General features: G+C 48.2%; 1 protein-coding gene across 1 annotated transcript in view; it reads left to right on the top strand.

Annotated features, from left to right (window-relative positions):
* PKHD1 (PKHD1 ciliary IPT domain containing fibrocystin/polyductin) overlaps nucleotides 1–16,309 on the top strand; it is a 253,117-nt gene that overhangs the window by 128,959 nt on the left and 107,849 nt on the right. Inside the window, exons 39-41 of the mRNA XM_082216559.1 lie at nucleotides 80–213; nucleotides 5,776–5,888; nucleotides 15,931–16,036. Coding sequence (XP_082072685.1) covers nucleotides 80–213; nucleotides 5,776–5,888; nucleotides 15,931–16,036 — 353 coding nt within the window. The remainder of the gene's footprint in view (nucleotides 1–79; nucleotides 214–5,775; nucleotides 5,889–15,930; nucleotides 16,037–16,309) is intronic.

Consider the following 16,309-nt stretch of genomic DNA (forward strand, 5'->3'; position numbering starts at 1 on the left):
TCAAGCTATATATTCTGTGACCATTGCATGCCTTGCCTCTGTGGCAGCTTGTTAATGTGTTATCTTCGTTTGTTTTTAGGAGATTCGCTGGATCAAAATAACCTATTATGGCACAATACGATTATTGGGCTTTCTGGAACGGATGGGCTTTCCAGTATTGAAACCTTGTCACCTACTGGATTCTACATCCAGGCTCCTGATGATTCGATAGAGGTGAGCTGTAAGGATGTCACAGAGAAGCAAGATAAGTGACAGTGTTTTCACAAGGTTCCCCTCTTCCTTTAGGTTCTGTTTGTTGTCAAACAGATACCTCTGGGAAGTCCACAAGCAATACTCCTCTGCCATTGTGGCACTCCAATAGCTATCATGACTATTAGCAATGGATAGACTAACCTCTATAAAAGGTAAAGGTAAAGGACCCCTGACAGTTCAGTTGCAGATGACTCTGGGGTTGTGGCGCTCATCTCACTTTACTGGCCGAGGGAGCCGACATTTGTCCGCAGACAGGTTTTCTAGGTCATGTGGCCAGCATCACTAAGCCTCTTCTGGCGAACCAGAGCAGTGCACGGAAACACCATTTACCTTCCCGTTGGAGTGATACATGTTTATCTACTTGCACTTCGATGTGCTTTCAAACTGCTAGGTGGGCAGGAGCTGGGACCGAGCAACGGGAGCTCACCCTGTTGCTGGGATTCGAACCGCCGACCTTCCAATCAGCAAGCCCAGGAGGCTCAGTGGTTTAGACCACAGTGCCACCCGCGTTATAAATTTGTCTGTGCTGTATGAAAAGGAGTACTTTCTTTTGTCTGATGACGGAGATTTGTACCCCACTATTCCTCCCAGGAGTTTAAGGTGGCATGCATGTTTCTCCACCTCCATTTTATCTTCACAACAGTCGTGTGAGGTAGGTTAGGGTGGGAGTCAGTGGCTGGCTCAAGATCACTCAGTGAATTTCCGGGCAAAACCAAAACCTAAGCTGGGTTCTTTCCAGTCCTAGTCCAACACACAAGAGTTCTTGAGTTCTTGAGCTATGAGAGAGAGGTGGGGAAATCCCCCCTGCTTTCCCACACCATTCAAGCTGTTTCTTTCATGGTAGAGTGGTGATTAAAGGGGATTAGGCCTGTTTGTTTCTCCTGCTCCCCACACCACCAGCACCGGGAGCGCATATGAGTGATATATGCTCATTTATTAAATAAGCATGGTTTTCCCTCCTGTTTTGGATGTTGGGAGAGGGAGGGGCAATTCACATAATTCTAAGTACTAATGTAAATATTTTTATGCAAGTCAACTGTTATGACTTGCATAACAATGTTTATACAGTGGTACCTCGGGTTAAGAACTTAATTTGTTCTGGAGGTCCGTTCTTAGCCTGAAAACGTTCTTAACCTGAAGCACCACTTTAGCTAATGGGGCCTCCTGCTGCTGCCGCGCCGCTAGAGCATGATTTCTGTTCTCATCCTGAAGTAACGTTCTTAACCCGAGGTACTATTTCTGGGTTAGTGGAGTATGTAAGCGGAAGCGTCTGTAACCTGAAGCGTCTGTAACCCGAGGTACCACTGTATTGGTACTTGGGATGATGTCTCAGAATATGTGACTACATGCACAATCTAAGGCTTAATTCTCACAAACCACAGATGAAGTAGTTGAGTTATGTTTGGAGCACTTTGCTTCAGCTTGTAGGCAGAGACACACATAACTAAGTGCTGCTGCATTCATAAAATTCCCCACATACAGAAAAATAGCTGTGAGTGTCCTAGCCTAGTCTTCCCTCTGCTTATGATAGCTATCTGTGGGTTGCCATGTTTTTTCAAGGGAGCTTCTCTGCTTTTTGTGAGAATTAGGTTGTAACATGTGAGCCAGTTGACATGTGAGGTGTTTGATCCACTGCATTTTACTTTGTCAGACCACCTAGGAAGGTGTCCCCCACAATCATGCTAAGGAATGACTTGGCTTGATGATGGTGGATATTGAATAAAGAGTTTGCATTGATGCTGGCTGATTGTTTCAAGCTTCTTAAAATCTGCCATTAGGGAGAAGATAAGGAAGCAAGTAAAGAGACGAGCTTGGATTTAAACTCAGCATTAACAAAATATGTTCAATATCCACATGTGGTGTCTTAATCACTTAAAAGGTCATATGGCTGTATTCAATTGCTATCAGATACTCATGGAAGAAAACCACTTTTTCTCTGGGAATATAGCTGCAGAGAGATCTATAGAATACAGTGCCCCAAATAATTTATTTCTGCAGAAAATTCTCTGCTTCGCCGAGACCGCTGCTGTCAAGCTGCCAGCTGTCTGCATAAATACGCTGGACTCTCGCCCTCACAAATCATCTGTAGAATGCACTACTGGAGTCGTAGGTAAAATAGTCACTGAACTATAATGTGAGTTGACTACTGAAGCTCTGCCTTAACTGTGCTGTGGGCAGTGTGGTCTGAAAAGCTGCGTTTCCAAAAAGGTGCCCAAGCTTGTGCTTCCGGCACTACTCTTGTCTCTTTGCTTTGTGACCCTTGTGACAAATGTCAGACACCAGGACAGTGGGAAAATTGTATAGGTCACGAGACTGGAAACGGGATACGGAGCCTCTCTCTTCTAGGTCACTGGCTCTCCTTTGATCTGGGTCACAAGAAATGAACAGTCATTACCTTCTTAAAGCTCTCCAGTGACCTCTGGGAAGTGAGTTGGTGGTCTGGCTTCCAGTCCCTGTGGACAAATATCCACCTCACAAACACTTCTAGTGACACAAGCGGCCACCTTTTGGCCACTGCACATCTGGACCAAATTTCCACGATGATTTTATAGTGTTGAAGGTCTGGGCAGCAAATTCACTCTTTGCAACTCTGCTTAATTCCCTTTTAGATTCTCCTGACTCTAATTCTCTGTGTCCAGGGTTTGTTTTTTTTAATCCTGATTTTGTAGTGAGAATTTTCTTCAAAATGTATAAATTTGCAGAGTAGTGAGAAACCCACCTTTCCTTTAAGTAGTGAGAAACCCACCAAATGGTAGGGTTTATTATTATTATTTATCATACTGATTTTAATAATGCCGTCAATATACCAGGCACTTTACAGAGGCAAGAAAGTAAAGAAGTTAGGTCTCTGTTCCAGGAACTATAAGCTGCCCTGTGTTTTCCTGTGGAGGAGCTCCATTCGCGGTGGCAGACATGTGTTGGATCACACCCAGTCTTCTGTGTTTGATCTGGCCCTGCTAAGCATGCAGTCTTTGCCACTTTTCTCAGTGTCAGGAATGTTGGTTGCTGGGCATTCAACAAGTATGAAATCCTAGAACTGCAGGAAGGGGGAGAGCCATAATATTACCTATATATTTTAGAGAGAGAAATGTTTGTTTGTTGTTTGTTTATTTTTAGTACCTGTAAATCTTGTGAACATTGTGCATGTCTAGTGTTTTCAGCTACCTGATCATTTATAAGGGATTTTAAAGAATTGGTGCATGTAATCAGCTGTTCTGCAGTTTTCCATTCATTTGCATAAATCATTTCCCCCCCTGGTATGGTGGCACATGTATCATAATGGTCACAATACAGTTTTAAAAGTCGCCCCACTACCATTAATAAACAAAGCACAATAGCAATTGAAAAGGCAAGAAACCAGCAGCGTGATCACTAAGAGAATCATGTTTAGAAGTCATCCTCCCCACTTTGGCCCCCCCCCACCACCCAGGAGGAGTACTGGAAAGGCCTTCTAAACCTCCCTGCTCTTCTCCTTTCCATCCCCTGTGCTGTCTTCAAAGAGCGGCAATGGAAGAGAAAAGCAGTTTGCACTGAATGGAAATTGCTTCCCCCACCTTGAGCAACACACACCGGCTAATGGGTGGGTGTGAATTATCCTGGCCAGGGGCGCGGACTTATAAAAAATATTGGGGGGGCCCGGGAAAGCTCATGAATAATAAATAAGCTCATGAATATGCAAATAAAGTGGCGCCGACTCCTCGTGAGCGAATAGGGGGAGAGCGTGCTGCGCCTATTAATCAGCTCCGGAACAGCTGATATGCGGGAAACGTGGGGCTAGCTGGAGAAGAGAGGGCGAGCCCCCTCCGCTCCGGCCCTAAACCGCTGAAACCGCCAGGAGGAAGGAAATTCCCCCCGGCAGTGCCTTGGCAGTGGCGGTGGTGCTGCGAAGCAGCGAGGCAGGAGCCCCCGCCCCCGGGGATTCCCTAATCTCGCGGGGGACGGCCGGGGCTCTCCGACTAGGGTGCGCGGCTGGCTGGCTGGCTGGCGAGGGAGGAGGCGGGGGACGGCGGCGGCGCTCTGCTGGAAGGGCGCCCGAGATTATTGGGGGGGGCTGAGCCCCCCCAAATTTTTTTTGAGGGGGCTCGAGCCCCCTCAGGCCCCATGGAGTCGGCGCCTATGATCCTGGCATCCTCTGGCTCTTCCAACTCCACAGCTGCTTATCTCTAGCAAAGGAGCAATTGGAAGCCCATGTAAAACTCCCTGTTGGTCCTTTAAAGCAGTGTTTCCCAACCGGTGTTCCGCGGCACACTAGTGTGCCGTGAGACACCGGCTGGTGTGCCGTGGGAGGGAGGCGGGCGAGTCGGGCGGCGAGAGGAGGCGGCGGCGAGGATCCGCGTCGAGCCGGGGGCGGCTCCGCGGTGGTGGTGCCGAGCGGCGGGGCAGCGCGCGCGACAGCGGAGGAGGAGGAGGAGGCCGGCATGTCCGGGCAGCAGCAGCAACAGCAGCAGCAGCAACTCCCGGCGACGGCTCCTCCTCCGCCCGCTATCGCCGCCACCACCACAACAGCTGCCGCCGCCTCAGCTGCCGCCGTCCCTCAGTCCCTCGCTCTGCTGCCTCCTCCCACCCCGGCAAGGGGAAGGGAAAAAACGTTCACTTTTGTGCGTCCCTCCGGCGTGACGCTGCGCGCTGACGTCACGGGGCGGGGCTTTAATGGTGGTGTGCCGCGAGATTTTTTTCCGGTAAACAGGTGTGCCGTTGCCCAAAAACGTTTGGGAAACACTGCTTTAAAGGCTCACCCTTCCCTGCCCCAAACCCAATATGTGTAATGTCAGGTGTAATTTGTTTCCACAAAAGAGCCTCACACACTAAATGAGGAGACTTGGCAGGCTGGAAGTTCTGCTTCTCTGTCTTAGATGAGAGCCAGGCTTCCTCAAACCCGACCCTCCAGATGTTTTTGGCCTACAACTCCCATGATCCCTAGCTAGCAGGACCAGTGGTCAGGGATGATGGAAATTGTAGTCTCAAGACATCTGGAGGGCTGAGTTTGAGGAAGCCTGGATGAGACCATGGCTGCACCAGCAAAGCTGTTAGAGATGCTTGAAAAGATGCAGGCTATTTTAGCTGAATATGTCATTTTTCTTAGCCAGTAATACTTTTCTGCTTTGCTCTGATATTCATTTGAAAACAAGGAACAAACAGACAGTGGTTTGTTTTTGTTTTTCTCCCCTTTACTGTTGGACCTGCCATTATTCTGTCTACATGTGGTGCCACACAGAGGCTGTCTGCATGTTGGGAAACTCTTGACAAACTCTGTCAAGTACCCTAGAGAGGCCCCTCCAGCTCTGTGTCAGTTGATGGAGGCAGAGGAGGCTTCTGGCTGGAGGGAGCCCCATATCTGACTCCGAAGTAAAATTATGTCTCTCAGTTTTCATCATGTAGTGTCTGAATCTCAGGATTTCCAAAGCAACTTGACATGGATGTTCGTATAGGTCTGAAGATAAAATGCCACAACTTTTTCCAGTATTCTGGGATCTTAATTGCATTGAGATGGATGCTCTATAACCATATTCTCCTCCTCCTCAGGGTAACACAGTGTGTGCTGCGGGACACGGCTATTTTTTCCACCTTTCTCCTTCAGGACCATCAGAGGCTCCAGTTCTGTCCTTCAGTAAGAATCGAGCCTATTCTTGCACAAGGTATTTTTGCATTCAGTTTGATTGGATAATATTTCCCCCTGCTTCCTCTCTGTCATTCTCTCACGTATGCAAGCATGTGCACACGTGTGTGTGAGCACACACTCACTCTGCTGCATAAATGCTAATTGCAATAGCCAATAAGGAGGGGGGTGTTTAATGCTTTCTCTGATGTTTAATAAGGTCTGTTACCCAGCAGGATGAAAACATATTGATATGTGTGAGGGGATGATTAGCTGCTTGTGCTTAAAATTGTGCCCCCTCAGAGTTTGTGCGGCTCCACAAACCTCTGTGTGTGACAGAGCTCCTCAGACATGTCTGCTCTAGTCACTAGTAGAGTCTGACAGTGGCTGCCTGCGGAAGCGTTTCCAGCAAAGAAGCTCCTTAACGGAAACGCGTCTCCTGGACTCACGACGTGGCAGCTTCCGGCGAAGTATGGGTCTCCCTACGGTTGCTTCTGACACCTCCCCGCTGTTTTCGCTGGACGTTTCTCTCACCCCTTTCTCTCCCCTGCTAGTTCCTGCCTTGGCTGCTGAGTCTCTCTCAGCATTACTGAGATCCTCCTCCAGAGACCCCTCGCTCCCCCTGCTGGTCCCTGCTTTAGCTGCTGACTCTCTCCCAGCCTCTGGGAGCCCTACCACCTCCCTTTCCTCTGATGTCAGTTCCCTGACATCCACCTCCCCTCCAGGGCCCCTTTCCCCCCCGCCCCTACTCTCTCCTCTGGGCGGTGAGGAGCTAAAACCCCGAAAAGAATCCTCTTCATCTTCAGACGTCTCAAACATTTCCCTCCATCGGTCTTCGTTCCGGCTCGCTGAATCCTCCTCCGCCTCGGAATCAGAGAACCCCTCCAACTCTTCTTCGTCGGTGGTGGCGAAGTATTCCCTCCGGAACCTCGCCACTGGCTGAGGTTTACGAGGGAATCTCTGATGAAAAGTTTCTATCAAAACCTCGTCATCTACATCCTCTGCCATGACCCAGGTGTTTTCTGACTCCGGCTCCCCTTCCCACATTACCAAATACTCTACTTGATCTCCCTTCCACCTGGAATCGAGAATCTCCGCTACATGGTAGCTGTGTTCTTTTTCCTCCATAGCTGGTCCCCTATTGACCCTCCCTTCTCTGTCCCCTTTATACGGTGACAGCAACGACCTGTGGAACACTGGGTGCAGCTTCATGTGGTTCGGTAACCGGAGTCTGAAAGCCACTGGGTTGACCTGCTGCGTGACTTCAAATGGGCCCAGCCTTTTGGGTCTTAACTTCTTACAACCCCCTTTGAATGGTAACCCTTGGGTGGACAGCCACACCTGGTCCCCCACCCTAATGCTTTCCCCTTCCCTTCTGGTTTTGTCTGCCTGCCTCTTATATTCCTCCTTAGCCCTGTTTAAGTTAAGTTGGAGCTGGCGATGGATCGCTTCCATTTCTTCAACGAACTGTTCTGCAGCTGGAACGCTCCAGTTCTCCCCTTCCCCCCCTGGGAAGGCTCGGGGATGACACCCGTGATTAGCCAAAAAGGGGCTCATCCCCGTGGACACGTTCTCTGCATTGTTGTAGGCAAATTCTGCCAACGCCAGCTTCTCCACCCAATCATTCTCTCTGTCATTCACATAACACCTCAAATATTGCTGGAGGACACCATTAGCTCTTTCCGCCTGCCCGTTGGTTTCTGGATGACGGGCAGTTGAGAAATTCACCTCTACATGCAATAAGCTCATGAGCTTCCTCCAGAACCTGGAAGTAAATTGTTTCCCTCGGTCAGACACCACCCTCAAGGGGGCGCCATGCAGCCTAAACACATTTTCCACAAACAATTTAGCGGTTTCTTCCGCTGTGACCGCATGTGAGCAGGCTATAAAGTGGGCCATCTTGGTTAACAGGTCTACCACAACCATGATGGCTGTTTTCCCTCTGGACCTTGGCAGATCAGTCATGAAATCTATTGCCACTGCCTCCCATGGTCTTTCCGGCGTGGGTAGTGGTTCTAATAAACCTGCTGGTGCCCGCCTCTCCCCCTTGGCTCGTTGGCATTGGTCACACCCTCTCACATACTCCCTCACATCTTCCCTGACCTTGGGCCACCAGAATTCCCTGGTAACCAGCCACATGGTTTTGTGTTGCCCAAAATGCCCTGCTGTGGGGCTATCGTGCAGTTGCTTGAGTACCTTTTCCCTCAATTCCCCTTCAGGTATATATAACGCTCCCTTGTAGTACAACGCCCCGTTTCTCTCCTCAAAACCCCCGGGTTTGTCTCCCTCCCTCCTGAGACCCCTGAGTTTGTCCTGGGCGTATTCATCCTGCACCGTTCCCTCTACCAGTTCCCTTTGCCCCACCAATGCCGCCCCACACACCCAGCGGTCCTCTGGAATGACATGGGTCTCTTCGGGTGCTCCCTCCCCCTCCAAATATTCAGGTTTGCGTGAGAGAGCGTCCGCCCTAACGTTCTCTGGGCCTGGCACGTAACAAATCTCAAAGTTAAATTTGGAGAACTCCTGGGCCCATCTCAACTGCCGTTGGTTGAGCACTCGCGCAGTTCTCCAATACTCTAGATTCTTATGGTCCGTGCACACTTGCACCTTATGTTGTGCACCAATTAGCAGGTGCCTCCATCTCCGGAAAGCCTCATGAATCGCAAGAAGTTCCCGGTCGTACACCGTGTAGTTCCTCTCGGATTTGTTCAGCTTTCGCGAAAAGAAGGCACACGGTCGCCACTCTGACTCCTCCTTCCCCGGCTGCAGAAGAAGCACCGCCCCTATGGCTCTGTCAGATGCGTCTGTTTCGACCCTCAGCTTTTTTTGTAAATCCACATGCAGAAGTTGTTCATCAGAGGCGAAGGCCCTTTTCAGTTCCTCAAACGCTCGCTCCGCCTCCGCCGTCCAAACAAACTTCTTTTTACTGCTGAGACAGTCCGTGATGGGCGCTGTCAGGTGGGCGAAGTTTCGGATGAACTTACGATAAAAGTTTCCAAACCCTAGGAACCTCTGCACATCCTTCTTGGTTTTGGGTGTTTTCCATTCCAGCACTGCTTGAACCTTGCCGGGGTCCATGGCCAACCCCTTGTCTGACAAGCGGTACCCCAGGAATTCCACCTCCTTGGTATGAAACTGACACTTCTCCAGTTTCACCCACAGCCTGTTGGCTTGCAGCCTGCTCAACACTTCTCTGACGTCTCTCACATGTTGCTCCTCATTCTCCGAATACACCAACACATCATCTAGGAAGGCCACGCAATTCTTGTAGAGCAAAGGCCCCAGTACGTGGTTCATGAATGATTGAAAACACGCGGAGCCTGTTTGTAATCCAAAAGGCATCACGAGGTATTCAAATGCCCCCAAAGGGGTGAACATGGTGGTTTTCCATTCATCCCCTTTCCTTATACGTATCAGGTTGTACGCCCCCCTTAGGTCCAGCTTTGTAAAAATCTTTCCCTTCCGCACCCTGGTCAAAATATCATCAATCCTGGGCATAGGAAAAGCCGCCGGCTCTGTCACTGCATTTAACCGCCTGAAATCACATACAAGTCTCGGCTTGTCCGTGTGCTTTTTATCCACAAAAACACTGGGCTACCCCCCGCTGCCTTGGACTCTCTGATGAAGCCTCTCTTCAGGTTCTTGTCAATGAACTCTCGCAACTCCTGCATTTCCCTGTCTGACATGGCATACAACTTGCCTACAGGAAGCTGTGCTCCAGGGAGTAAATTGATCTGGCAATCAAAGGGCCTATGCGGGGGTAGTTGGTCAGCTTCCTTCTCGCTGAACACGTCGCTGAGATCAGCATACTGTGGTGGCACCTTCCCCTTCTCCATTACTTCAGTCCCTGCCAGGGTGGCTTGGGCCCCTGCTGAACCCTTTTCCCCCCTGCAGTGTTCTAAGCAATGTGCTGAACCGAAGGAAACCACTCTTTGATGCCAGCCCACCAGCGGATCATGTAGGGCTAGCCAGCTCATTCCCAAAATAATGGGAGCGCCTCCCAAGGTGGCCACATTAAACGCTATCAGTTCTGTGTGCCTTGCCACCCTCATTATCATTGGGACGGTCTGCAAGCTGACTCCTCCTCCCAACAGTTCCCTGCCATCGATCGTGGTCACCTGCAGGGGGTTGCTTAAAGGGATCGTCTGTATCTGGTGTTCAGCAGCAAACTCCTTGCTCATAAAATTGCAGGAGCTGCCTGAGTCCAACAGCGCCTTTATTTTTAGGGGGTGTCCATTTTGCAGCTCTAGTGACACTTCAATCACTAGAGCAGGTCGAGGAGCTTCTGGCACGGGCACTTTCACTGCTCTTTGGCCTGGCTGCAGTGCCCTGACGGTGGCAACCAGGCGTTGGCTTTTACCTGCTCCGTTTCTCCCTGCTCTCCCCCCTCAACAGCTCCCACCATCCCTTGCCATTCCTTCCTCTGGGGGCAGACTCTGGCAAAGTGGCCTGGCTGTTGGCAGAGATAGCATTTCCGGGCTCCTTTTCCCTCCTTCTTAGCCCCCTCACTGGGCTTTGAAACTGCGCGCGCGCGCGCTGTTCCGACTTCCATCGGCTCTGCCGGCGGGAAAGCTGGCTCAGGAATGTCTGGAATGCGGAACTCCTTCCAACGTTCCCCTCTCCCTTCCCGCCTCTCCAAGGCTCTTGCCTCCTGGCGCGCTCCAATGGTCAGCGCAGATTTGGTCAGCTGATCCATAGACACCGCCCTGGGGCTCCGGGACAGCTCGTCTTTCACAGCCGAAGAAAGACCTTCTTCAAATAGCATCTGAATGGGTGCCGCCGATAAATCCCACCCCAATCTGTGAATCAGCATGGTAAATTCAGTCCAGTACTCACGGACAGATCGGCTTCCCTGCTTGCAAGCCATTAGCTGTCTGCGCACCACCCCTTCCTCAATATCGCTGGAAAACATGATATCCATTGCACGAAAGAACTTCATAGTGTCCTTTAGGATATCATTGTGCGTTGCCATCAGGGGTCGAACCCAGTCTCGCGCCCCCTTCTCAAGATGCCCAATTACGAAAGCAACTCGCGATTCCTCATCAGGGAACTCATCAAACTGCACATTAAGGGCATATTGCATCTCTGTCCTAAAGGCATGGTAATCCTTGGGGTCCCCCCCAAACTTCTGCACCAATCCTGGTACCTTTCTGGGGAACTGAGTGGTTCTCCCCTTCTTGTCTGCATCCTGAGCCCTTCTCTCCTCGAGCCTCGCCGTCTGCAGCGCAAGTTCATAGAATAGAATAGAATAGAATCATAGAGTTGGAAGAGACCACAAGGGCCATCGAGTCCAACCCCCTGCCAAGCAGGAAACACCATCAGAGCACTCCTGACATATGGTTGTCAAGCCTCTGCTTAAAGACCTCCAAAGTAGGAGACTCCACCACACTCCTTGGCAGCAAATTCCACTGTCGAACAGCTCTTACTGTCAGGAAGTTCTTCCTAATGTTTAGGTGGAATCTTCTTTCTTGTAGTTTGGATCCATTGCTCCGTGTCCGCTTCTCTGGAGCAGTAGAAAACAACCTTTCTCCCTCCTCATGTGACATCCTTTTATATATTTGAACATGGCTATCATATCACCCCTTAACCTCCTCTTCTCCAGGCTAAACATGCCCAGCTCCCTTAGCCGTTCCTCATAAGGCATCGTTTCCAGGCCTTTGACCATTTTGGTTGCCCTCTTCTGGACACGTTCCAGAAGTTGGACCTCCAAAGCTTGATACCTTTCTTCCAAGCTTGGACCAGCTCCAACCCCTGCCTCTCCGGTTCCGGCTGGGTTGCTCATGATGCTTTCTCCTGCACAGGCAGCGTACAAAGACTGTCAGACTGCTGTGAGGGGATGATTAGCTGCTTGTGCTTAAAATTGTGCCCCCTCAGAGTTTGTGCGGCTCCACAAACCTCTGTGTGTGACAGAGCTCCTCAGACATGTCTGCTCTAGTCACTAGTAGAGTCTGACAGTGGCTGCCTGCGGAAGCGTTTCCAGCAAAGAAGCTCCTTAACGGAAACGCGTCTCCTGGACTCACGACGTGGCAGCTTCCGGCGAAGTATGGGTCTCCCTACGGTTGCTTCTGACACCTCCCCGCTGTTTTCGCTGGACGTGTCTCTCACCCCTTTCTCTCCCCTGCTAGTTCCTGCCTTGGCTGCTGAGTCTCTCTCAGCATTACTGAGATCCTCCTCCAGAGACCCCTCGCTCCCCCTGCTGGTCCCTGCTTTAGCTGCTGACTCTCTCCCAGCCTCTGGGAGCCCTACCACCTCCCTTTCCTCTGATGTCAGTTCCCTGACAATATGCTATGGTCCATTTCTCATAGACTGTAAATAGGGTTCATTTCAATTACAATTACATATATTCTTCTTTCCCAGTTCTAAACTATTGCCTAGTATTTTCATCTAGTAAACAGCTGCTGCATTTCATTTCAGAGATGTAGAATCTGTATATAGGCTTCAGTATTTGGTATATTCCAAGTCAGTCTTGCAGGGACATGGGTGGCGCTGTGGTCTAAACCGCTGAGCCTCTTGGGCTTGCCGATCAGAAGGTCGGCAGTTCAAATCCCCGCAACGGGGACTTCCGGGGTTGGCGCGATCTGGGAATGGCGGATTCCCTCCGAGCTCCGGAGGGAATCGGCTCAGCGGGGGACGGGTCTTTGCCGTGCCGGCGACACGGGGACCCTTAAAACCGCAGGCACGAAAGCCTGCGGACTGAAGACTCGGTGGGTGCCTTAAGCGCCCCCCCTGATTCGCAAAGAGCCTTTTTAAAGGCTGCGGAGGGGATACGGGGGGTGGCGTGGCACCGAGAGTCCATCGCTACCTCTGCTGAGCGAAGCCGCGAGCCATGACCGGAGAGCGCTGACTTCCTTCCTTGAAATTCGGCTGAGAAAAAGAACCCGTGAGTTAATTGAATTTGGATTCTAAGAATTTCACCTATTGAATTTGAGACGATCGGGGGATGTGTTAAAAGGAAGTCCGCACCCCCCCCCTTGCAGACGATCCAGAGCAACGATAAAAGAACTAAGCTGGAGTGCCTACCCTGTAAAGGGTGAGTTTAAAAAGACAGTAACTTCCAAGATTTGGAAAAGGAATTTTTTTTTTGAGCAGGAGAGAGGAGTGTTGGAAGGGGTATATTTCTGTTGTAAGCAACCCCCCCTCCCGGGCCCGGGAGTGTCCTACTTTGGAGCTGGCATAAGAAGAGCAGAGTTTGACAGCTGTCAAAGCTGTCAAACGGACTGTTAATAGTAGAAAAATTGCTACTTAAGACCCCTCTGGATTAAAAGGAGTTACAATTGAACTAAAATTGTTGGAAACAAAGAATCAATAATAAGACAGAGGACTGTTGGAGAAAAGAACACTAAGTAACCAGATTCCCTCTAGGGGGAAATCTGTGGAATTACAATGGCTGTGGATGGAAAGATACTGGGAGAAATCGAAAGGATGTTTTATTTGGTTGGAATCTTACAGGAACAGACTACGGCTATGAGTGAACAATTGATGACCTTGAATCCTGAAACAAGTAGTTCTGTTCAATGTAATGAGAACCTGGCTGAGAAAGAATCCACAGCTGAGCCGGAAATGATAACCAAAGAAGAGGAGAAGACAAAACAAGAAAGAGAAGAACTGAAATGGGAAAATATTGTCCAGAAGCTGACATCTGTGGAATATAAACAAGGAGACTATTGGACTGAACCTACTACAAATCTACGAAAGATCCAGAAGATGAAAGTGGAGGCCCTGGGAATTCATGAAATCAAGGAATTTAAAATAAAGAAATATAATTGGGGCCTCCACATAGACTCTGACTTTGATTATGTTCAAAATTCATGCCTTGTGGAAATTCCTCAGCAGTTGTTTGCAAATATGGGAAGAGATTTTGGACTGACTGTGAAAGAACTCTTTCGAGACGTGAAGACCGACATAAAGGATTGCCAACTAGGCCGGCGGAGAGGGACTGAAAGAGATTTGAGAGCCTCGGACGTAAGGAATCCGGGCTAATAATTGCTATTTTGGACATGTTTTCGGAAGGGACACAAACCGGGGAAGGGAGGGAGGGAAGAATCTAGTTTCAACAACACTTAAGACTATGGGATCTAGCTAACAAGATTATTATTTAAGACAAAATGGGAAATCGTTGGAAGGGAACTGAGGTCCAACTTAGAATAAATTTAATTTTGCTTTTTTTATATATATAAAGGACTAATATTAAGATGGATAAGGAAATGCCAATTTGCTGATACAAATTTGGGAATAGGGATGCAAGGGAGGGGGTGGGGGGAAGTCAATGACCAGGGTTAGAAAATAAGTTTTTTTTGGAAACTATATATGTTTGTTGTTTTACTTTTCTGTTTGTTTGTTTTTATGTTTTTCGTGTTTTTGTCTTTGTCTATATAAAATGTGAAAACCCAATAAAAATTTTATAAAAAAAAAAAAAACAAATCCCCGCAACGGGGTGAGCTCCCGTTGCTCGGTCCCAGCTCCTGCCAACCTAGCAGTTCAAAAGCATGCCAAAAAGTGCAAGTAGTTAAATAGGTACTGCTCTGGCAGGAAGGTAAACGGCATTTCCGTGTACTGCTCTGGCTTCGCTGGAAGCAGCTTAGTCATGCTGGCCACATGACCTGGAAAAACTGTCTGTGGACAAATGCTGGCTCCCTTGGACTGTAAAGCGAGATGAGTGCCGCTACCCCAGAGTCGTCTGCGACTGGACTTAACTGTCAGGGTCCTTTACCTTTTTAAGTCAGTCTTAAGTGTGCTTTTTGGGAAAATTCATGTTTGAAATGTAGAACCCTGCATGTTCTAGTTCAATATGACCCCCAGTTTATATATACATACATTGTGTGGCTTATAAATTGACTGTTAGTAATTGTATTAGAAGTACTCGATCCATTCTGACAGTGCAAAAAAAGGAATGATCACACAGATTTTTGAACAGGGTGTTTTTGTTTATGCCTGGTTTACTATTCAGTTTCCTGATTACCCACTGCTTTTTCTATTTTCCTTTGTATGTGCTTAGTAATTACTATAATTTAATTCCTGTGGAGTCAGGTACCTCTACTGATGTTTCCATCCTCAAAGTACCTCAGTATAAAAATCCCTGGCTCTGACTTGCAGTTTTTGTTATAGTGTGTGTTTTATAGTAACAGCTAATTCAGTAATATTTGCATGTGAATATATGCTGTGAACTGGAATCACATTTTCTTCTCAGTATAAAGAACATGTACATTTAGGAAGAAACTTGAATTCCAAAGTGAATTCACTTGATTCAATTCAGGCAGATCATGACTGATCAGATCATGAGACAAATTCAGAATCCACAGTCAATTAGATTGTGTTCCTGGAAAATATATTTGTCTTTTAAACTTGCAAAAATTGGTATTCCAGCTGCCAAGACCCTGGATTGGTTCCTTTCTTCAAATGCACATGTTTATATGCAATTTTTCATTAAAAATTTATTTTCACTAATACTGTGCAATCATATTTTGTTCAGAAGTTACATTTTGGGGATGGTGGGTGCATACATCCAAAAAAGCTCCAACTGCCTCTGTAGGAATGCCTTCTGGAGCTGGCGCGCTGAGTGGGTCTTACCCAACAAGCAAGACAGAGGGCTGTTACGCTCCCTTTTTTGCTTATGGAGCAAGTCCCTCCCACTTGGTGCATGGGTTCTGGGCTGCTGTTGTGAGATTTCTCAGGGCTGTCCAAGTTCTTGTGAGAGCACCTCAGAGCCCACTAAGCACAGTGGCAGGCAAGCTCTTTGTGTGCTGAGAAAACAGGTGCAAAAGGAACAGTTAAGCTTTCTGCCTTGTGTGCACTATTTTAACTGGTGAGCTTTCAATTGCATAAGGTTGAAATTGTGCAAGTTAAGTATGCACAAGATGTGGTTGTACTGTATATGCATTTCTATGCCCCATCATATGCATTTTTGTACAGATTGCTTGGCATGAGGACCACAATGCACAATTCAGAGAACTTCAATTTTTGAAGGATGGTTGTGTTTCAGTTCAAATGCAAACTGGGTTCTCTCTTATCCTTCCTATAGCTACACATTTTCCCATCTCAATGTTTTGTTATAAAACCATTGTCGTTTATTTCAATTTAAACAGCTTTGGACTCCTGATATACCCAGAATATCACCCTCAAAGAGCAAACACCACATTGCCTGTTACATTTGAAACCTTCACAGCCTGGCAATGTGAAGGTGGAGTTAAGGTAGGATAACCATAATTTTTTGCTTCCCCACCACTGAATCTTCTGAAACACTTTAGCAATGGGGTAGTTTACCTGGTGCCCTTGATGTGTTTCGGACAACAAATTCATCATCCTTGAGACCTTGTCCATTGAGCATGCTGGCTGGGGCTACTGGGAGTCAGAGTTGCAACATATACCATAATATTCATTGGCTCCAACTACTGTAACTTTGTTGTGCAACAATTTATCAATAATTTTCATTGTTTACATGCATAACAATAAATGATAATAAAC

This window comes from Podarcis vaucheri (genome assembly GCF_965113315.1).
Source record: "Podarcis vaucheri genome assembly, chromosome: 3".
NCBI lineage: Eukaryota > Metazoa > Chordata > Lepidosauria > Squamata > Lacertidae > Podarcis > Podarcis vaucheri.